This window comes from Rhinolophus hipposideros (assembly GCF_964194185.1).
Source record: "Rhinolophus hipposideros genome assembly, chromosome: 12".
Lineage (NCBI taxonomy): Eukaryota > Metazoa > Chordata > Mammalia > Chiroptera > Rhinolophidae > Rhinolophus > Rhinolophus hipposideros.
The window spans coordinates 38,567,754-38,587,920 of record NC_138058.1 but is presented as its reverse complement, the minus strand read 5'-3'; the positions used below and the strand labels follow the sequence as shown (position 1 = coordinate 38,587,920).

Genomic DNA, 20,167 nt, shown 5'->3' with positions numbered 1-20,167 from the left:
GAAGTACATTTTGTCTCTTCAGTATCAACAAAGATTTCTAGTTGTTCCTATCGTCACAATTCAAGGCTCTGACAGGAAATTTTGATTGTTACACACTTGATGTCGTTAGCAGTAGTGGCTCCCAAATACCTGCAGGATGAAATCTAAACCCAATCTTAATATGGCAAATCCAGTCCTTTGTGACCCAATGCCCGCAACTCTCCAGTCTTAATCTCTTGCCATTCTCCCCCAAGCACGTAATGTTCCACCCATTTTTGCTATTTCCTGACAAGTGGTTATCTCAGTATCTTTGCCCTCATTCCATATATTACCTTCTCAGAGAGACATTCCCTGACACTACAAGCAGACTTAAAAAAATATTTCTTCTGTGCACCAATGTATCTTGCATTATGGTAATTATGACCTCATACTATTAATGCTTAGTCTGTTTGCTTCTATAATTTAAACTCTTTCAGCTTTGTCTTTAAAAAAAAACAAAAAACAAAAATCCATTCCCGTCCTTTACTATAGCACCTGGTAAATAGTGAACATTTTTAAAAAATCAGGTCATTAACATTTAAAAAATACAGAATGAACACCAATATTTTTCAAAATTGGATCCTTTCTCCTTTCTTACTAGATTTGCCATTCTGGCATCACAACAGATACAAGTCCCAAGGGGTTTTAAGTAAAGAAAAAACCCTGCTGACTAAAAAGACATAATGTATATACAAAGACTGGTTTACAATCTTCTTGATAAATCAATCTCACATCAAAGATCAAGGTCTGACAACCTAGCCACCTCCTCAAGTCTATAAAATAAACTCTGAATGATGTCGACTCAAGTTAGGTTTAGGATGATGATCTCCTTGAGTCTTTGTTTTGTTGTATACAATTGATGAAACCAACACTCTCTTACTATGAAAAAAATAAACTTGCTTATATTTATTCTTTCTTTATTCTCAAATAAGTTTGCTACTTTGGGTCTCAAACATCTTCCAAACATAGTGCTAAAGATTACTCTTCACTGAGTCAAGCCACACTTCCCTAGTCACTCTTTCACATTGCTAATACATTTCATTTACTGACTCAGAACTTTTCCCCTTAACTTAAAAAATCATAAAGTTAATAAATTTCTCCCTTCAACTTTAAAACTTACCTTCACATTGCCCTGTTCTCCCTAAATATCTTGAAATCGTCTCTATTTTCTAGTTCACTTTACAATGTCACACGAATGCATATTAATATGATTATTCTTTTACACAATTTTCCCACTCTGTGCCTTCTCTTATGCCTTAATCCACCCATATATTTGTCCTCCTTTTTCCAATGACCACTTGAAATGGTATCTACCTTACAAACCTTTCCCAGATTATGTGAATCTAAAGTACAGGTAATCATAACCAGCTAACATATTAATAGGACAAATTAAGAATACTTAACATTGCTAGAAAAACTTGTTTTCATTACATGCTGACATTAACGTAAACTATTTTAAGAGGCACGATACTTACAAGGGTAGGTCTTTGTATATATTATTTACTTTATGCAGCATTTAGTTCTGTGCATCAGTAAGAAGGAACATACAGATCTGACGTTATAATTGGTGATTTCTAGCATGGCTTCATTATGTAGTTGTTTTTTTGTTTTTTAAATAGGCCTATAGCTCTGCTTTCCTTGAGATGGTAAAGTAAAATGACAGAAGTTGTTTTAAAACATGAATATCAAGTCATTCAAATGTAAAAAAATATTGGTAAATTTCTTTAGGAAACACCTACTAGCAGAACCAGAAGACCCTGGGTTGGTTAACCTATCAAAAACTTTATTTAGCTTATTAGAAAAAGGAACATAATTTCCATGTCATCCTTTCCATTTTCCAGTACCTGGGTGAGTTATAAAAAACAGTAAGGTAGGGGGAAACAGCTTAGATTTCATAATCTTCTTTTGTTGCCTTTACAGATGGTAACAATGGTGGTTTCTTTAATATTTTAGGCTTTCCCTAAACTGCTCATAAAAAAAAAAAAAAGTCGTTGGTTTTGTTCTATTCCCACTATCAGTTTTAGTAACCAGCAATAACAACCAAATAATAACCAGAAGTAACAACCAAATTGATGTTGCCACTAAGTTATCTAAATTTACATAACATTCACCAATAGAGGGTATTTTTTTAAAGTAGATACAGTACAAAAGGCTATAAATAATTAATGACTGTTTCTAACTCAAAATCTGATGACCAAATTAGAACAGCAATGTCTACAAACATTATATTTAAGTTAGTATTAAAATAATTACGAACTAAACACAGTACATTACACTGCATGAAACTTTAATAATGTACATGCAGTTCCACTGGAATTGTCAATAGTACCCTTTTGACTTTCACAAGTGTCTTAATTTGAGTAACTTGATATCACCCTACCTAAACACCAATCTCCTTATCTGAAGAGGTATTATGAGAAAACCTATATAAGGTATCATATCTGACACAAAGTAGGCATTCCACAAATCATAGCTATTATTATTGTAATCGATCAAAAAAGGGCAATATAATATCCCAGACTCCTAAAACACTTTTCATAATTTCTGCCTCTTTTATATTTATTGTTAATCCCACTTTTTTTAAAATTAAAATTTATTGGGGTGACAATGGTTAGTAAAATTACATAGGTTCAAGTGTACAATTCTATAATACATCATCTGTATATCACATTGTGTGTTCACCACCCAGAGTCAGTTCTCCTTCTATCACCATATATTTGACCCCCACTTCTCTTCAATAACACACACTCATGCACACATTCATCATAAGAAAGTCTTGAAAGAGGTTTTTAAAGGTACCTCTAAGGAAACTTGAAAAACCTGGGGCCATTAGAAGATTCAGAGTAAAAAAAGAATAATTAAAGATTTTAAATGATATGAGTATCTGATAACTTAAGTTTGAAATAAAATAACAGAGCATGTCTTTTTCTTCAAAATCTCTTTAGGAGGTTATACAGCTATTTATAATCTCTAATACAGACTTTAAAAACCAATGGCCCATCCTTAAGTCTCTCAGAAACTAGAGTCCGAAATAAAATAACAAAGTTATTAAAATAAAATATAAAGAAACATTTTAACTCACCTGAACTGCACATCCCAGTAAAAGTAACAGCAACTTTTTAACTTCTTCTGTGCCTTGTTCTGAAATAAAAACAATTACAAAGTACAACATTTTACTTTAGTTCAACTCTCTTTCTTACGCTGATAGAATCACTTCTTAGAGGTAGTATTAACAATTTAACCAAAGGATTAAGTCTGTCAGTACAGTGGAGAATTCGAAATAATAGCTCTGTCTGTGCATAATGTGGTAATAGCATAAGAAATGGGCAAGGATCTGAACTTTGAAGGGCTGCAGTATAGATAACATAAGATTCAATACTCTGTGCAGTGAATAGGTCCACTACTTTCCCATACATGATTATACTACACAAGCGTACTGAATTAAGAACTGCTATAGGGACATGCCACAAAGTCAGCCAAAATGGTTCCTAACAGGTCTGACTTCTTTTAGGCCTATTAGTGTTTTGTTTCTAAAACACCTATCTTACATGAGTCGTCTCCCTATACAATTCAAATGACTTTCCATTGCATAGATTCATGAGGATCAAAACCTTAAATGTCAGTTACCGCAAAGCTGGTAAAATAAATATACATAACAAGCTGCATGAAAGTAATGGTCTGTAACAGAACTAGAGAGCACATCTGCTATCCAATTAAATTCAGATTTTCTTAAATCATTCAGCTGACCAAAAAAAAAAAAAAAGTCAATTCTTTGGGCCCGAATTTCACCACCAGGTCAATCTGTCCACAATAAAGTACAAAACTTCTTTTTAAATATTTCCTCCTACTCTCCATGAAACAACCTACCTTCTTAGCCATACTAATCACCCTTCCCTACATATTATACATACACACACTCTCTGCTTTAACTTGTTACTCCCTCTGCCTGCCTTTCTTCCCTTGCCCCTCATCCCTCTAGTGAACTACTTATAACAATCCTAGGCACCGCTCTAACATCTCTGTGTGGTCTTCTCTGACCAAACCACCAATGGTCCCCAACCCTCACTAACCTGCCAACTTTCAGAATTGATAGCTCCATATTTTATATGCCTTAACATTTTTACAAACATATCTCTATTTCATACTAATAATTGTGATTTCCCAGTAATCTATATCTGTCACCAAAACACAAGATCTTCCAGAGCACAGACCTTTTTTATTCCTGGTCCCTATAACTTGGTAGGTAATCACTAAATGCATGTGGAAATGAAAATAATTCCATTCTACACACAAAATATTTTTTTCATCTGTATAATCAAATACCCCAGAATATCTCAAAAGACTGTCTAACCTCCTAATTCATCCCATCTAATTGGTATATTCTTCAATAAAAACAGCTGCTTGGTTTTATTTCTATTTTGGTTTTATTTTTGTTTGTTCTGACTGAGGGAGGGGGAAGAGTCTGGAGAAGATACACTTTATTTGGATTACACGTAGCCTGTTAGAATTAAGTCATCCTAAAAGTGTAAAGATAGTTGCTAATTTCCCCAATTATTCAAAATTAAAACTCTGAACATATCACAATTAAAATGTAGTAAAGGGCAGAAACTTTTGAAAAAAATAAATTAAATAATCTAAGAAATGGCTTCTTATTTTCCCACTCAGAAATAGTTCAATATAAATTACAACATATCAATCGGTAAAACCATAGATTCAAACAACTTTGGCAATGGTAGATGGAATATATAAAAAGAAACCTAGAAATTATTTCAAAATCACTTCTTTTCTAAGATTATGTTCCTTTAAGACCTACAGCTACAGTATCTTCTACCTTGTTTATAATGAGACACTAAAAAATCATCACACAAAAGTATCAATTTGGTAGTCTAAAAAACACTGGACTTAATGTAAAATGTATGTCTGATCTCATCTACAACTTACAAACATTCTAAGTTCATTTTCTTTCTATAAATTGGAATATCACCTCCAAATTTCCCTGTAGAGTCATGAAAAACCTAGTCTGTTGATATAAATAAGCAAGATCTTGGTAAACATTATAAGACTTTATTATCACGTTATACTAATTTTAATACTTACCAGAAAAGGGATTTTTGCCAATGATTAAGACATTTGGCAATGACATCATGATCAATTGCTGCAAAGTCTCCTGTCAAAAGATACCCAAAGGTTGTTATAATGGGTAATGCTGACTAGGTAATTACTCAACTAATTTATGATTTGTGCACTTCTCTTCAGGTATGCTATACTGCAATTAAAAAGGTTTAAAGATAAATAAATGTCAAAAAAGATATCTAATATTATAAATCTTCTGTAATTTTAAGTTAATGAATTAAATAACTAAAATTATGATAGTAAATAGACTTAAGTTCATAACATATCAAATGCCCACAAAATAAAAGTGTCCAAGTTGAACTGGTCTAATATTTATTTGGAAATCTGAGTTTTAGGTGTGTTAGATAATTAAACAGCATTCCTCAATAAAAGATTAAGCATGTATACTCTTTTTGTATACTCTGAGGGAGTTAAAAATATCAACTCATTTTAAAATTAAGAAAGCTGTTACTTTCTTAAAAATCCTGTCTAATGATCATTTAATGAAACTGAGCTCTTCTTCAGTGATCACTATTTCTCTCCTCTACCTACAACAGATGTTTCATTTCCTTTGACTTCTGTCAAAATTTTAGTGACGAGAATATATATATATATATACATATACATATGTGTATATATATATATATATATACATATACATACATATACATATTCTGATGGTTCAGGATGATTCAGAAAGAACTGGATGCTTTGAAATTACTCATTTGAGTAATACATGGAGTATATACCATCTGTTTATACCACCCCTTCTTTGAGGAATGAAGAAACACATGTGTCTTGTCATTTCAACCACTAACAATGACATGCTACAAAGGGTCTGGGATGAATCAGACTACAGAATTGACGGGTGTCATGTGATATTACCGAATCTTTGCAATATTACAGAAATAACTGTCTACAATTTGGCTTTCACTACATATTCAGACATAACTAGTTGTTGAGGAATAAGTTTTTGTAAGTATTCAATTCTTTTTGAATCATTCTTAAAATAGTACGATGAGGAAGCAAATAACTGAAAAAGTTAACTTATACTGCTTTTTAAAGACATGTAATTTTAGATTCACTGAAGCATTTTCCCATAGCCAGTGTGTGGCATGACACCAGAAGCTAACTAAAATTAACCTTTTATCTACAATTCTTTTTAAATATGTATCAAAAAGTTTCAAAAATTTGTTATATTTTTTATATTTGTTGTATTTGTTAGCTCTTTAAAAAACTATCACCAAAAGTATGCATACATTTAAAGAAATTCCATATTCAGTATGTGCATCATTTTAGATAAATACAAGTATGAATATTAAGAATGCATCAAAAACTGCCAAAATCACTTACTCCAAGGACTGATACTAAGTTTGAATATTTAACAAATGAATTTTCCAGTTAAAAGCAAGTTATATCAAGATAGACTAGGCTAAGTCTTATGACAGCTAAATGGACTTAGAGGGATACATTTGTAATTCATTCTAATTTTCAGTTTCCTTGCCTTGAAGCAAAATTATCAGAACTATTGTACACATTAAGAGAAATCATAAATAAGAAAGATGTAGAAAAAGAGCAACCATTGGGGATCTGGTTAAGATGGCAGAGTAGGTAAATGCTGTGCTTGCCACCTCTCCTAAGCACATCAAAATTACAGCTAACGTATACAACAACCATCCTTGAGAATCACCTGAAGTCTACCTGTACAGAAGTCCTATAACTAAGGATATACAGAAGAAGTCATGTTGAGACTGTCTTGTATGTCAACTGTAATTGAAAAATAAAAAATTAAAAATAAAAAACAATCACTGTTTTGTCTATATCCTATTTAGTGAAGTTAACCTAAGTCAGAACAAAGAAAATTCACTCTCCTATAAATGCTTTAAATTTTAACATATAATGAATTATTAGAAAAAAGCCTTATCTCAATTTCAATATAAAAGATAATTCTCATCTGCACCACTTATTTTGGGGTAACATGAGTTAAAACTGCTGAATTAACTAGAAAACATCAATTTATATTACCAAAGCAATTTATTTTATTGATTTGCCATGTTAACATTTCATGCTGATACACTGTTATAAGGCAACTATCCAAGTGGATAGTAATCTTTAATATGGTCTGCTATCTCTTTTCCTCCACCCTATTCCTCAGCTGGCTCCCCATTCCTGCCTACTCTGTTACCCCATGCTCTTATGCTAACTCAGTATTTCCACAAAGATGAAAACAATCTCATTTCCTTTCACCATACGGAATCATCAATAACCTCATGTGTTAATGCAGTTTGACCTTTACATTCTGAAGTTTATCTCCACGTATCTCAAAATGTACTATAGTATAGCAGATTCTGAATGCTTAGTATTGTGTACTCTGGTAGAGTCAATACACCTAAGCTTAAATTTCTGCTCCATGATTTACCATGTATGTGACTTTTGTTGGGAAGGGTAGGAAGTGAAACAAAAGCATAAAGTTTTAAAAAACGATTAAATACTGGAGTTAACGGGAAAAATCTGCCTTTTTACTTTATTTCCAGGATTAATTTTAAATTATGTCTGAAAGTACTAATATTAGGTGAGGCAGCTAAAAATTATACAAATTTTAAAAACCCAAATTCTATAACCTCTTTTTAGTTCTAATGGTTCTCCAGAGGACTCTAGCTACATTTTTATAAAAAGTCTTACTTCCCTATCCGAATCTTACAATTACATTAATTAAAATATATACAAGACATAAAAGAGACCAGAGACTAAAAAAACTGATTGCTATTGTTAAAGCTCTATTATATCATCCCCAGACTTTCCAGACTTCACCAAACTCTAAAGGTGTTCATCATTAAAGCGCGAAAAAAAAAAGGAAAAGTGATACATAAATGAGTTAAAAATAAGTGTGACTTTTATTAAATAGGAGAAACAAATTAATTGTGGATTAAGGATGATATGTATATGAACTCATTTAGTGAAGATACTTCACTTATTACTAAAATGATAAGAAACCTATAAAAATGCATGGAGAATGATGTTATTAATACAACTAAAGAGGTAAAGTTTTGTGAAAATCAGGACAGTCATTCATTCAACACATATTTATTGCATGTTTATTATCTGCCAGACATTACAGCAATGAATAAACAAAAATCCTTGCTGTCATGGAATTTACATTTTAGTAGGAGAGGACAGAAAATAAGCTTTTTGGTGATAAATGCTAATGATAGTAATAAAGCAGGGAATGAGAAGGAGTATATTGGTGGAGATGGAGATAAAAAGAGGTGAAATTTTTTAGAGGCAAGCAAGTATTCAAATATAAAGAATTTCAGGACCATTAAAGCAGTTTGCCTGAATAGGGACAAATATCATCCTTGTATAAAGACAGTCCATAAAGATTTGGAAAATGGCAATACTTAATAACACAGAACAAGAAAGAACTAGCAGAGATTATGTTAACTGGAAAATACCGTGTTTCCCCGAAAATAAGACCTAGCCGGACCATCAGGTCTAATGCGTGTTTTGGAGCAAAAAGTAATATTTTAATATAACATAGGACGGGTTTCATATACTATAAGACCAGGTCTTATATTAATTTTTGCTCCAAAAGACGCATTAAAGCTGATGGTCCGGCTAGGTCTTATTTTTTGGGAAACAGGGTAATAATAGAGATGTTTTGAAAGGTAGTACAAGTAATTTCATTCCTATTAGTTTTAGTTGGATTTGTGTAACTTTTCTATAAAAAATGGTACATTAACTATATTTTTTAGTTGACCATCTAAAACTTTTTTATTGATACACAAGGTTTCTGTGAATTAAAGTTCGTTGCTAAAGCATTGTAAGAAACACTATTTCAAATGTGGGCCAGACATAGACATTATTTAGTTACTGTTCAAAGATAAACTAGGCTTCTCCTTCTTTCTATATGCTATGCATAATACCTCCTTTACAATAACAAGTTAAACAACACTTCCAGGAAAGGTCTGGCTTCATTTTCCTTTCCTGAATCACACACTGAGCAAAATGCTCCTTTGGAACTCTTATAATTTATTTAAAAAATTCAAACATAAGTTACATTTATCATACTATTTGTATTTGTCCTTTTATCTGCATTACTAGTGAAAAGAATTAAGACTATTTTACCATATTTTAGTAGGCTATAGGAAAAAAAAACAAAAACATGGCATTAAAAGGAAAGAACTACTGACCAAAGTGTCCAAAACATGATGGAATATAAAGCATTTGTTGTATAACAAACTGTCTCTTTCCTTGGCTACTGAGTTTTATTTATACTCCAAATGTTGCTTATTATAATAGATGTTAAAGAAAAACCTTAAAAAGTACCTGCTTTCTCTGGCAACTACATTAACGGTACTAGACCTGGTTTTTTTTTTTTTTTAGTATTAGTGCAAAAACTTCCTAATAAATTTAAATTTCTTAATTGTAACGTGTTCTTCCCTTTTTGGGCCTCAAAAAAATTCAGATCATTATTTTAATGGTGGTTGAACAATCACCTTGCTTCTTTTAGTATTTATTTATACTGCAGCCAGTGCAGTCATACCAAACACTGATGCTAACAGTTCTAAAAATGTACTAAGATTGTTACTTGTAAAGTGTGTCTCTGATAATTAAATTCACTATCTCTCCCTCATTCACAGAAATAAAAATAACTTTAAAAAAAAAAATCAAAAAGCCTAGGTAATTTTACATGACAGTTATAATAATTTTCTGATTCGAAGAGTTTTAAATACTTATTTGGAAGACAACAAGAGATGCTTGCTAAGGATCAAATGCTTATTTGAAAAGATCTGAATTTCCACTCAAACATAATAAAGTATAAGTTTAATAAACATTCTGATAATCTAATGTTGCCAGATCTCACATTACTACTTCATTGTCCTTATTTATCATAATCAAAATTGTTTTATTTATTTACTTTCCTATCATCCCTCTACTAGAACCATAAATTCCACGAGAATAAGGACATGGCCTGACCTGTTCTGTCGCCCCAATGCCTTGCCTTGGCAGTCAATAAAAGGTAGTGGAACAGAGGAGAAATTTCATTGACATTATAATATTTACTGAGCTTTTACATATTCCAAACCATTAAAATAAAATTTGAAAAAAAGAATACTGACACTTAAATTTACCTATCATTACTGAATTCCCCCCACTAACAATCATCTCAGGATATTCTGTCAATTCTCCTTTCTCCCTACGAACCATTTTTGCTAGAGACTGAATGCTTACTTACTGACCTATTAAAAAAAGGAAAAAAAAGAGAGAGAGACATAGACTTGTGAATTTTAACTTGCCCCAATTTACTTTCCTTTTGTGAGTCAGAACAGTTAAAATGTATTCAAACATTTCACCTTAAATACTTTTTCTGAGAGGTATATAAGATGTAAAAAAAAAAAAAATTAATAGCTCTATTAGAAAGACTTTAGGAAAAAATCTGATTTTTCCAATACATAGGTAATGTACCAGATGACAAGAATTGCATGATTTGGACTTTGTTAACCTGAACCCTGTCATATTAAAGCAGGCCATGTCTACCTTGGTTACATACATGAGAATAATAAATAAATTTAGTAAGTCAATTAATCATGTAAATAAGATGGTTGACCTATTTCTGAAGATACTTTACAAGTGCAACAGAAACTTTTTAGACAAAAATTTTATCTCAGAATATAAAGCATGGGGGGCAGGTCGAGATAGTCTGGTAAACTGGTTCTAAAGAAAGGGCATAGAGGAGTAGTACAAGGTGAATATCAACTCTTAGTAATGTTTTGTTTTAACTATCTAAAACAATATTGACATAAAGTTAGGATATGCTATCACTTCTAGCCCTAAGTTAGTCCATTAGTATTCAAACTTTAATAAAAAGAAAAGGGTATAACTGGTCATCCAGCAAATGTCAATAAAATTTACAGATATGTCTAAAAAAAACAGTGACACTGGCGGCCAGATGGCTCAGCTGGTTAGAGCACAGGCTCTCAACAAGGTTGCCAGTTCAATTCCCGCATGGGATGGTGGGCTGTTCCCCCTACAACGAAAGACTAAAAATGGCAACTGGGCTTGGAGAGGAGCTGCGCCCTCCACAACTAGACTGAATGATAATGACTTGGAGCTGATGGGCCCTGGAGAAACACACTGTTCCCCAATAAAAAAAATTTTTAAAAGTGTCAAGAAAATTCAAATTATTAACATCATCATCTTGGCACTATTAACATTTGGGCTTAAAAAAATGTTTATAAAAAGTCTAACATAGACTTTTATTTTGGGCAACAAGGAATGCTAGATATTACAAAGGAAGGAAGGAATCCAAAATGCTGAATAACTTAAAAAAAAAAAATCTTTAAAAATGTATGATTGAAGGCCGGCCCGGTGGCTCAGGCAGTTGGAGCTCCGTGCTCCTAACTCCGAAGGCTGCTGGTTCGATTCCCACATGGGCCAGTGGGCTCTCAACCACAAGGTTGCCAGTTCAATTCCTCGAGTCACGCAAGGGATGGTGGGCTCCACCCCCTGCAACTAAGATTGAACACGGCACCTTGAGCTGAGCTGCCACTGAGCTCCCAAATGGCTCAGTTGGTTGGAGCACATCCTCTCAACCACAAGGTTGCCGGTTCGACTCCCACAAGGGATGGTGGGCTGCACCCCCTGCAACTAGCAACGGCAACTGGACCTGGAGCTGAGCTGCACCCTCCACAACTAAGACTGAAAGGACAACTTGACTTGGAAAAAAAGAGTCCTGGAAGTACACACTGTTCCCCAATAAAATCCTGTACCCATTCCCCAATAAAAAAATCTTTTAAAAAAGAATGTATGACTGAGCCCAAAATATAGTAAAAAGATAATTCTCAGTTAAAAGACAGAAAAAAAAAATGAATCCTGTAAAAGAAAGCAAGGAAAAAGCTGTTTTTCTTAGCCTTTGTTAGAGATTGAAGAAGATTATTTCCCCAAGGATCTGCAATAATGTAGTCCCAGTTTAAAAACATATATGTAAACACATAAATACATAATACACACAAATGCAAAGAGATCCACAAGTACATGTATTCAGGTGCTAATAGTGGTAATCTCTATTAGAAACTGGAACTGTTTGTATTTTTTAATTTTTTCCAGTTTGCTATAGCATACAGGTATTTCTTCTAAAATAATATAAAGCTGCTTAAAAAAATTAAAAGTGGTTCTGGGTTGGTTGCACAAAAGAAAACAAATGCTCTCTGAAGCAATGCATCCTTGGCCCATGAAATTTTATCCCACAGATAAAATTTTATCCCACAGATAAAATTTTCCCCCCAAATGAGCTCACAATTAAAACACATGTGCAAGCCCGTGGTGCGCTCATGCGCGCGCGTGCGCACACACACATACCCACACACACATCATTGCCACCACTGCTGGCACCCATTATCATGAAACATAGTAAACAGAAAACAAAGGGTAGATTCAGATCCCCACAGATCTGTTTTCAGATTTTGGAATTTTCAGATATGAAATTTATAATAGAAATATTTTTAATTTCTGAAGAAAAAAGACAGGAATTTAAAAAAATGATTAACAAGCAAAATGAAAAAACAAATATAAAAAGAATCAAACAGAACTGCTAAAAATGAAAGATATAAATATTGAGAGTCAAAATTAATCAATATGTTAAATAAAGATTTGACAAATATGAAGGGCAAATTAACAAACTGAAAAGGTAATCCAGGAAAAAAATACTCCGAATGCAGGACAAGATTTGATACTATAAAAGAAAGTTCACACACACACACACACACACACACACACACACACACACACACACAAACATTTTAAATTATAGTTGACATTCAATATTATTCAGCTTCAGGTGTACAGCACAGTGGTCAGGCATGTATACAATCTACGAAGTGATCCCTTGATAAGTCCAGTACCCATCTGGCACCCTACATGATCTTTACAACATTACTGATTATATTCCACATCTGTATTTCACATCCCCATGATTACTGTGACTACCAATTTGTACTTTCTAATCCCTTCACCTTTTCCTCCATTCCCCAATTCTCCTTTCCATCTAGCAACCATCATTTTTTAACTCTGTATCTCTGAGTCTATTTCTGTTTTGTTTGCTCGTTTATTCTGTTCTTCAGATTCCACATATAATGAGATCATATGGTATTTGTCTTTCTCAGTCTCACTTATTTCACTTAGCATAATTTTCTCTCAGTCCATCCATGTTGCTGCAAATGTTAAGATCTCATTCTTTTTTATGGCAGAGTACTACTCCATTGTATAAATGTAAAGTACAGCATAGGGAATATAGTCAATGGAATTGTGACAGCTATATACGATGTCAGGGATAGACTGGGGGGAGGGTTATCATTTTGTGAGGGGTGTAAATGTCTAATCATTATGTTGTTTCATACGCCTGAAACTAATATAAAAAATAAAATAAATAAAAAAGAGAGTTTAATAAACGCGGAGGTTAGAGTAAGAATGCCTAATATACATGTAGTAGAAATATTTAAAGGCCATCAGGTTATAGAATAGAAAAAAGCCAATATTAATATTAGAAGAGACAAAATTAGGAGCCAGGAAAGAAAAAGGACAATTTAACCAAAGAATAAAAATCAGACTGGTAGCTGAGTCTCCAGAACAATAAAGAATCCAGACATAGAAGTATAAAATCTGCAAAACACTGAGGAAAAAGTAATTGTTAATCTAGAACTGCATATCTAACAAAACTGTCTTTCAAGAACAAGAGTGAAATAAAAGCATTTTTCTGACAAATAAACATTGAGAATATTATCAACAAGTCCTCTCTGAACATTTAAAGGACATATTTCAGCAAGAAAATGATCCCAAAGGCAGGTCTGAGATAGAAAACGATGAGAAGGAACAAAAGGAAAACACGTAGCTTGAGCTAAAGGAACACTGATTTTATTTATCTGGCAGTACTTTCAATACCTAATTTATGGGTTTTTTTTTAAAAAAGAACTAAAATACAAGATAAGAACAGTTTAAAAGTCACAGGGGGAAATGACTGAAGTTAAAGCACTTTAATGTCATAGTACTATTCCATAAAAGAGTAAAAATACTGATTAATTTAGGCCTTTGTTTATGCGAAGTATGAAAGGTATAATTTTCAGAGTGGCCTATCAACAGATGTAAAGTGAAAAACTTTTAAACTAGAAGAAAAATATGTAGAAACAATTACTGGTAAATAGTATAATTCTCCTAATAATTAAACAATTTTAAACTCATTTGCATACAATAACATACCTTTAAAGTGTGTAAAGGAAAATTTAACCAATCTATTATACTGTGAGATTTCAATTCATCTTTCTCAATAACTGCTCAAGAGACAAAACTAATCAGACTGCAAAAAGTTTGAAAAATACAATTAACAAACAAGCTTGTTCTGACTCTGCACCCAAACAACTGGAGAATATACATCTTTTGCAAGCACGCATGGAACTTTTATAAAAACTGACAAATACTCGGCCAAGCCAAGTAATTATTAACAAATGTCAAAGAATCAGTATCATACAAACCACATTCTGTGACCAAAAATCAACAAATTGCTTGAAAAATGTTTCAAAATCTAAAAGCATACGTCTAAATAACTCATAAATGAAATAAGAAATCATAACAATAATTAGAAAATACATAGAATAAATATTTTTAAAAATACAATACATTAAAATTTGTGTGATGCAGCTATAGCGATTTTTTAGAAGTATATTGATGGCCCTGAGAATGATCATACTTAAATTGTGAAATATGCATTCAAGTTAAGTTTTAAAAAGAACAATAAAAAGTACATTCTTCAAAAGTGTAACTCAAGTAGGCCAACAAAATATTGCACTATGCAAGTTCTCAGGAAACTGCTAACTACTTTTAAAAATTCCTAAAATATAATAATTATTGGTAAAATCAGATAATTATGAATGTACAAGAAATAAGCTATGTTATTACTGCTCTATCTCCAGCAAACAGATCAGTACCTGGAATATAATAAGAATTTAGTATATGTTAGATGATTGATACTAAATCAAAAATGTGAATATGCAAGCAGTTATTAAAATACTAGATGGAAAAAAAAGCACTTACCTGATAATAAAATTTTATCTGTCTCACCAAAATGGATAGATTATGAATTCTAAGTGAGGCATCATTGTTGACTTTTTTATTTACTCTCTGACTCTCCGATTTAGGATTACTGTAAGAAATAAAAAAAACTTTAAACTAAAATCATACTGAAACATACCTATCAACCTATAGATGACTAAAAAAAAATCATATAATACATTTTTTCTTCAAATAAATTGTACATTCATCTGCATTAAGAGAGATGATCCAAAAAGATGATTACTTATTTGTGCTTTTCTAATTAATAAAAATGCATTTGCTATTTCTAAGAGTGGCAAAATAAATTTGAAACATAAGTCAGATATTGTCCTTCATTCGCATTGTTTTTCCAAGTTCCAGGGATGAATAATTTCATATCCTTGAATACGAGTATATGTATATTTCCAACACCCAAAATAAACCTATTTCAATCAAGAATGTAAACTGTGGGCTAATAACCAATTAATGTTATGTCTTCTCACTGGATAGTGAGGATTATATTTGAACAGGCAATATCCCAGAGAAATTAAAGAATGAAGTGATGACACAGGTTAATACTTTTATCTAGGGTAATTTCTGTATATAATTTCTGTATATTTAATGAAAACAAACGGTTCAGTGATTCTGAGGTAGCAGAAACTGAAAAAGAAAAAACTGTTAGGTCATGGCTAAGAATGAGAAATTCAATGACACCAAAAGCAAAGGCGAAAAAAGAAGTGTGACTGCATCAAACTTAAAAACTTCTGCACAGCAAAGGACCATCAAGAAAATGAAAAAAGGCAACCTATGAAATGAAAGAAAATATTTGCAAATCATATATCTAATAAGGGGTTAATACCCAAAATATATAAAGAACTCATACATCTCAATAGCAAAAGAAAAAAAATTCAATTTTAAAATGGGCAGAAAAACTAAATAGACATTTTTCCAAAGAAGACATACAGGTACATGAAAAGGTGCTCAACATCACTAATCATCAGGAAAATGCAAATCAAAAAACTACAATGAGGTATCACCTCACACCTGTCAGAATGGCTATTATTAAAAAGACAACAAACAACAAGTGTCGGTGAGGATGTGGAGAAGAGGGAATCCTTGACTGTTGGTGAGAATTGGTACAATCACTATGGAGATTCTTCAAATAATTAAAAACAGAACTACCATATGATCCAGCACTCTCACTTCTGGAATGTAAGGCAAAGGAAAAGAAATCAGGAACTCAAAATGCTATGTGCACTCTTATGTTCACTGCAGCATTATTTACAATAGCCAAGATACAGAAGTAACAACCTAAGTGTACATCAACAGATAAATGGATAAAGATCAGACACACATACACACACACAAACACAGAGAAATATTATTCAGCCATGAGAAAAAAGGAAATCCTGACATTTGCAACAGCATAGATGGACCTTGATAGCATTATGCTAAATCAAACAAGCCAGAGTCAGAAAAAATACTGTCTGTTCTCACTTATATGTGGAATCGAAAGAAAAAGTCAAACTAGTAATAACAGAGAATAGAAAAGTGGCTGCCAATTTTTATATGGTCTGAATATCTAATGCAAAATATAACTGTGGTTGATAATTCTGTATTATATCATTGATATTTGCTAATAGGGGAATGTTCACACACACAATAAAAATGTGAGGTAATAGTATGTTAACTAACCAAGTGGTGGGAATCCTTTCACAATGTATACATATATATCAAATCACCACTATGTATATTTTAAATATCTTAAAAAGTAAAAAATTTAAACAAAATTTAGTGAGGAGAGTGGCATTGTTTTACTATTTTTACAAATTTCTTTAACATCTGGTTTAATTTTTAAAAACTGTTGGAGCTCCGTGCTCCTAACTCCGAAGGCTGCCGGTTCAATTCCCACATGGGCCAGTGGGCTCTCAACCACAGGTTGCCAGTTCAACTCCTCAAGTCCCGCAAGGGATGGTGGGCAGCGCCCCCTGCAACTAAGATTGAACATGGCACCTTGAGCTGAGCTGCCTCCCGGATGGCTCAGTTGGTTGGGGCACGGGCTCTCAACAACAAGGTTGCCAGTTCGATTATTCGAGTCCCACAAGGGATGGTGGTCTGTGCCCCCTGCAACTAAAGATGGAACACGGCACCTTGAGCTGAGCTGCTGCTGAGCTCCCAGATGGCTCAGTTGGTTGGAGCGCGGGCTCTCAACCATAAGGTTGTCAGTTCAATTCCTCTACTCCCACAGGGATGGTGGGCTGCACCCTCTGCAACTAGCAACGGCAACTGGACCTGGAGCTGAGCTGTGCCCTCCACAACTAAGATTGAAAGGACAACAACTTGAATTGGAAAAGGTCCTGGAAGTACACACTGTTCCCCAATAAATAAAGTCCTGTTCCCCTTCCCCAATAAAATCTTTAAAAAAAAACACAACAGGCTGATGCTCATCTTTGCTTCTGCATTCTATATTTTGTTTTTGTGTTATTTTGGTTCATGTGTATAAAGAAAATTCAACCTCACACAGATATGTAGGAGGAAGACCTTATGCACCCTCTGAAAGGAGCGTCAAATCATATAATGAGAACTATTGCTTTATTTCAACTATTCTCTTCCCAGCACTCCAAACACACTGATCCTTTTATCCTTTGACCATATTCACACTGTCAAGCCCCAACATTGGATCATTTCAACCATCTACACTGAGATTGTTCATACCAATAGATGAAAAAATAATACAACCAAACTAAGCTAAAATATCAAATAGGAAGGAATAGCTAGCACCAAACTTGCCCTCTTGCCATTAAGAATTAGAAAACTGTACAAAACATATCATTGGTTTCAGACTCTGGACAGCCGTTAATGCAAGGCTCTCTCTAGTGAAGTAGTGAGGCGCTTTCCAGAATGAAGTCTGGGTGGCGTGAGTAGCCCAAGTCTCACAGAACTTGAGGAGACAAAGCTTAGAGTTCAAGGAGGTGGTTGCCAATTTTTATATGGTCTGAATAACTGAAATTTTCAGAAAGGACTACCAGAGACAAGAAAGCTACACTAACAAAGAGCTCCCAAAATATGCTTTTAAGATTTTGGTTAAATATTAAGTTGTGCATATGTACCCTAAAACTCCACAAGGCTGAACAGAGGAAAAGTACAGGAAAGCTCCATGCTTAATAACACCCAAAGGTCACAAAGAGTGAAATTCAAGTTCTGACCAGCCAAAGTGAAGAGAGAACTTGATAAACACCCAGAGCATTTAGGAGAGACCTCAGAAGAGTCATGTCTTAGAAGTAATAAGAAACTAGTAGTTGAGTAAAAGCTATGCCAGAATCTCCCTAACAGCTTAAAAACAAGCCTTGGAGGTCTTCTTGAATATAATTTTAGTATTTCCATATTGTTAATCAATTATCCCAATACCAATTACTAAAGAGTTTATCATTTCCCACTGATCTCTATGATATACTAGATTCCTGTATCGTGTGATCTACTTTTGGAGCCTATTCTATTACCTATTTGTCTATATGTATATCATTAAAACCTTTTTTATATTACTATAGCTTTATTATTCTTTTAATTCTACTAGAATATGCTCCTCTCCTTTGCTTTTTTCTAAAGTTGTCCTGGTTAACATATACTGCTCTTTTCTATGCGTTTTGGGATATTTATAAGGTTCTATGGCAAACTTCATTGAGATGTATTAGTTTTTTGTTAATATCAATTTGATAAAAATGGACATTTGCATCAGTAAAACTTTAAAATTTTCCCACAAAGGTCTTATACATTAAAATTCTTTTTTCTTACTTGGGTTTTTCTTTGTGAAATCAATTTGTTTTTCATTACACTGTCTACTTATCATTGCTAGTGTATAATAGGAAAACTAATTTTTGTATACTGACTGCATTTCTGATTAACCACTTTCCAAATGTACTCAGTTCATTTTCTTGGGTTTTCTAGGTTAAAAAAAAAAATCGTATCATCAGCCAATGGCAATTGACCTCCTCCTTTCCAATTTTATCTCATTTCTATTTCTTTACTTACTGCATTAACAAATAATGTTGGAGATAAGAGCTATCCTTATCATGTTCTCAAACTTAATGGGACTACTTTTATTGTTTTACCATTAATGCATAATGTCTGCAATAATTTTCTGGTGGATACCTTCCTTCAAGTTAAGTTTCCTCCTATTCCTATTCAATATTTGAATGGGTGCTGAATTCTATCCAATTTTTCCTGTATCTACTCCCATTGGATTCTTCTCCTTTAATATGCTAATGTAGTGGATTACACTGTTACAACTATTAATACTGAGTCTTCTTCACAATCCTAGACTATTAACTCCAGCAGCTCGACCACACAGTATAACACTATTCCCTTTTTGGGGTACATGATTCTATCATAGGTCTTCTAATACTTAACTGCCTTTATGCCTCTCACTTCTCACTAGAATGTAAGCTTCTGACCACGGCCATATCTCATTCCTATTTTTTTCTATAAAAAATAGCATGTATCCTAACACAAATGTTGTTTGAATAAATAAAAATAAGAATAAATGATTTAAAACTAAGCATAGTGTTTTAAAAACTATTGCTTTCTAATGAGAGTTGAGATGACATTCTACAAGCTAACAACTCACTTGGCAGTCTGGAATAGATACTCTCTACTAAGATTTGTGTCCCAAAGATCAATTGAATAACAGAATCCTAAACTACAACTTGACATCTACAGATCAAGGGCATAGTAAGGCAGGCTAAATCTAACCTGTGACTGATTTATGGTTAGTGTCAGGGAAATAATGAACAGCCCAAGGCAAATGAGAATATAACGGGAAAAGTAGGTCTCTGAGGTAAAAGCATCAACCAGAACTAGTTACTTTCAAAAACAAGGAGACTATAACACAGAAGTCAGATCACGTGTCATGGCAGACAAAGAGAAACAGCCACATGGTCAGGAAGTCATGATTACAAAC

The 20,167-nt window shown here is 33.2% G+C and overlaps 1 protein-coding gene across 6 annotated transcripts in view; it reads right to left on the bottom strand.

Annotated features, from left to right (window-relative positions):
* The window catches only part of CCDC88A (coiled-coil domain containing 88A), a 116,212-nt gene that overhangs the window by 77,683 nt on the left and 18,362 nt on the right, over nucleotides 1-20,167 (bottom strand). For all 6 annotated transcript variants that reach the window (XM_081069491.1, XM_081069492.1, XM_081069493.1 and 3 more), the window contains exons 3-5: nucleotides 15,214-15,322; nucleotides 5,116-5,185; nucleotides 3,101-3,159 (exon numbers count right to left, since the gene is read on the bottom strand). In XM_081069491.1, coding sequence (XP_080925617.1) covers nucleotides 3,101-3,159; nucleotides 5,116-5,185; nucleotides 15,214-15,322 — 238 coding nt within the window. The remainder of the gene's footprint in view (nucleotides 1-3,100; nucleotides 3,160-5,115; nucleotides 5,186-15,213; nucleotides 15,323-20,167) is intronic.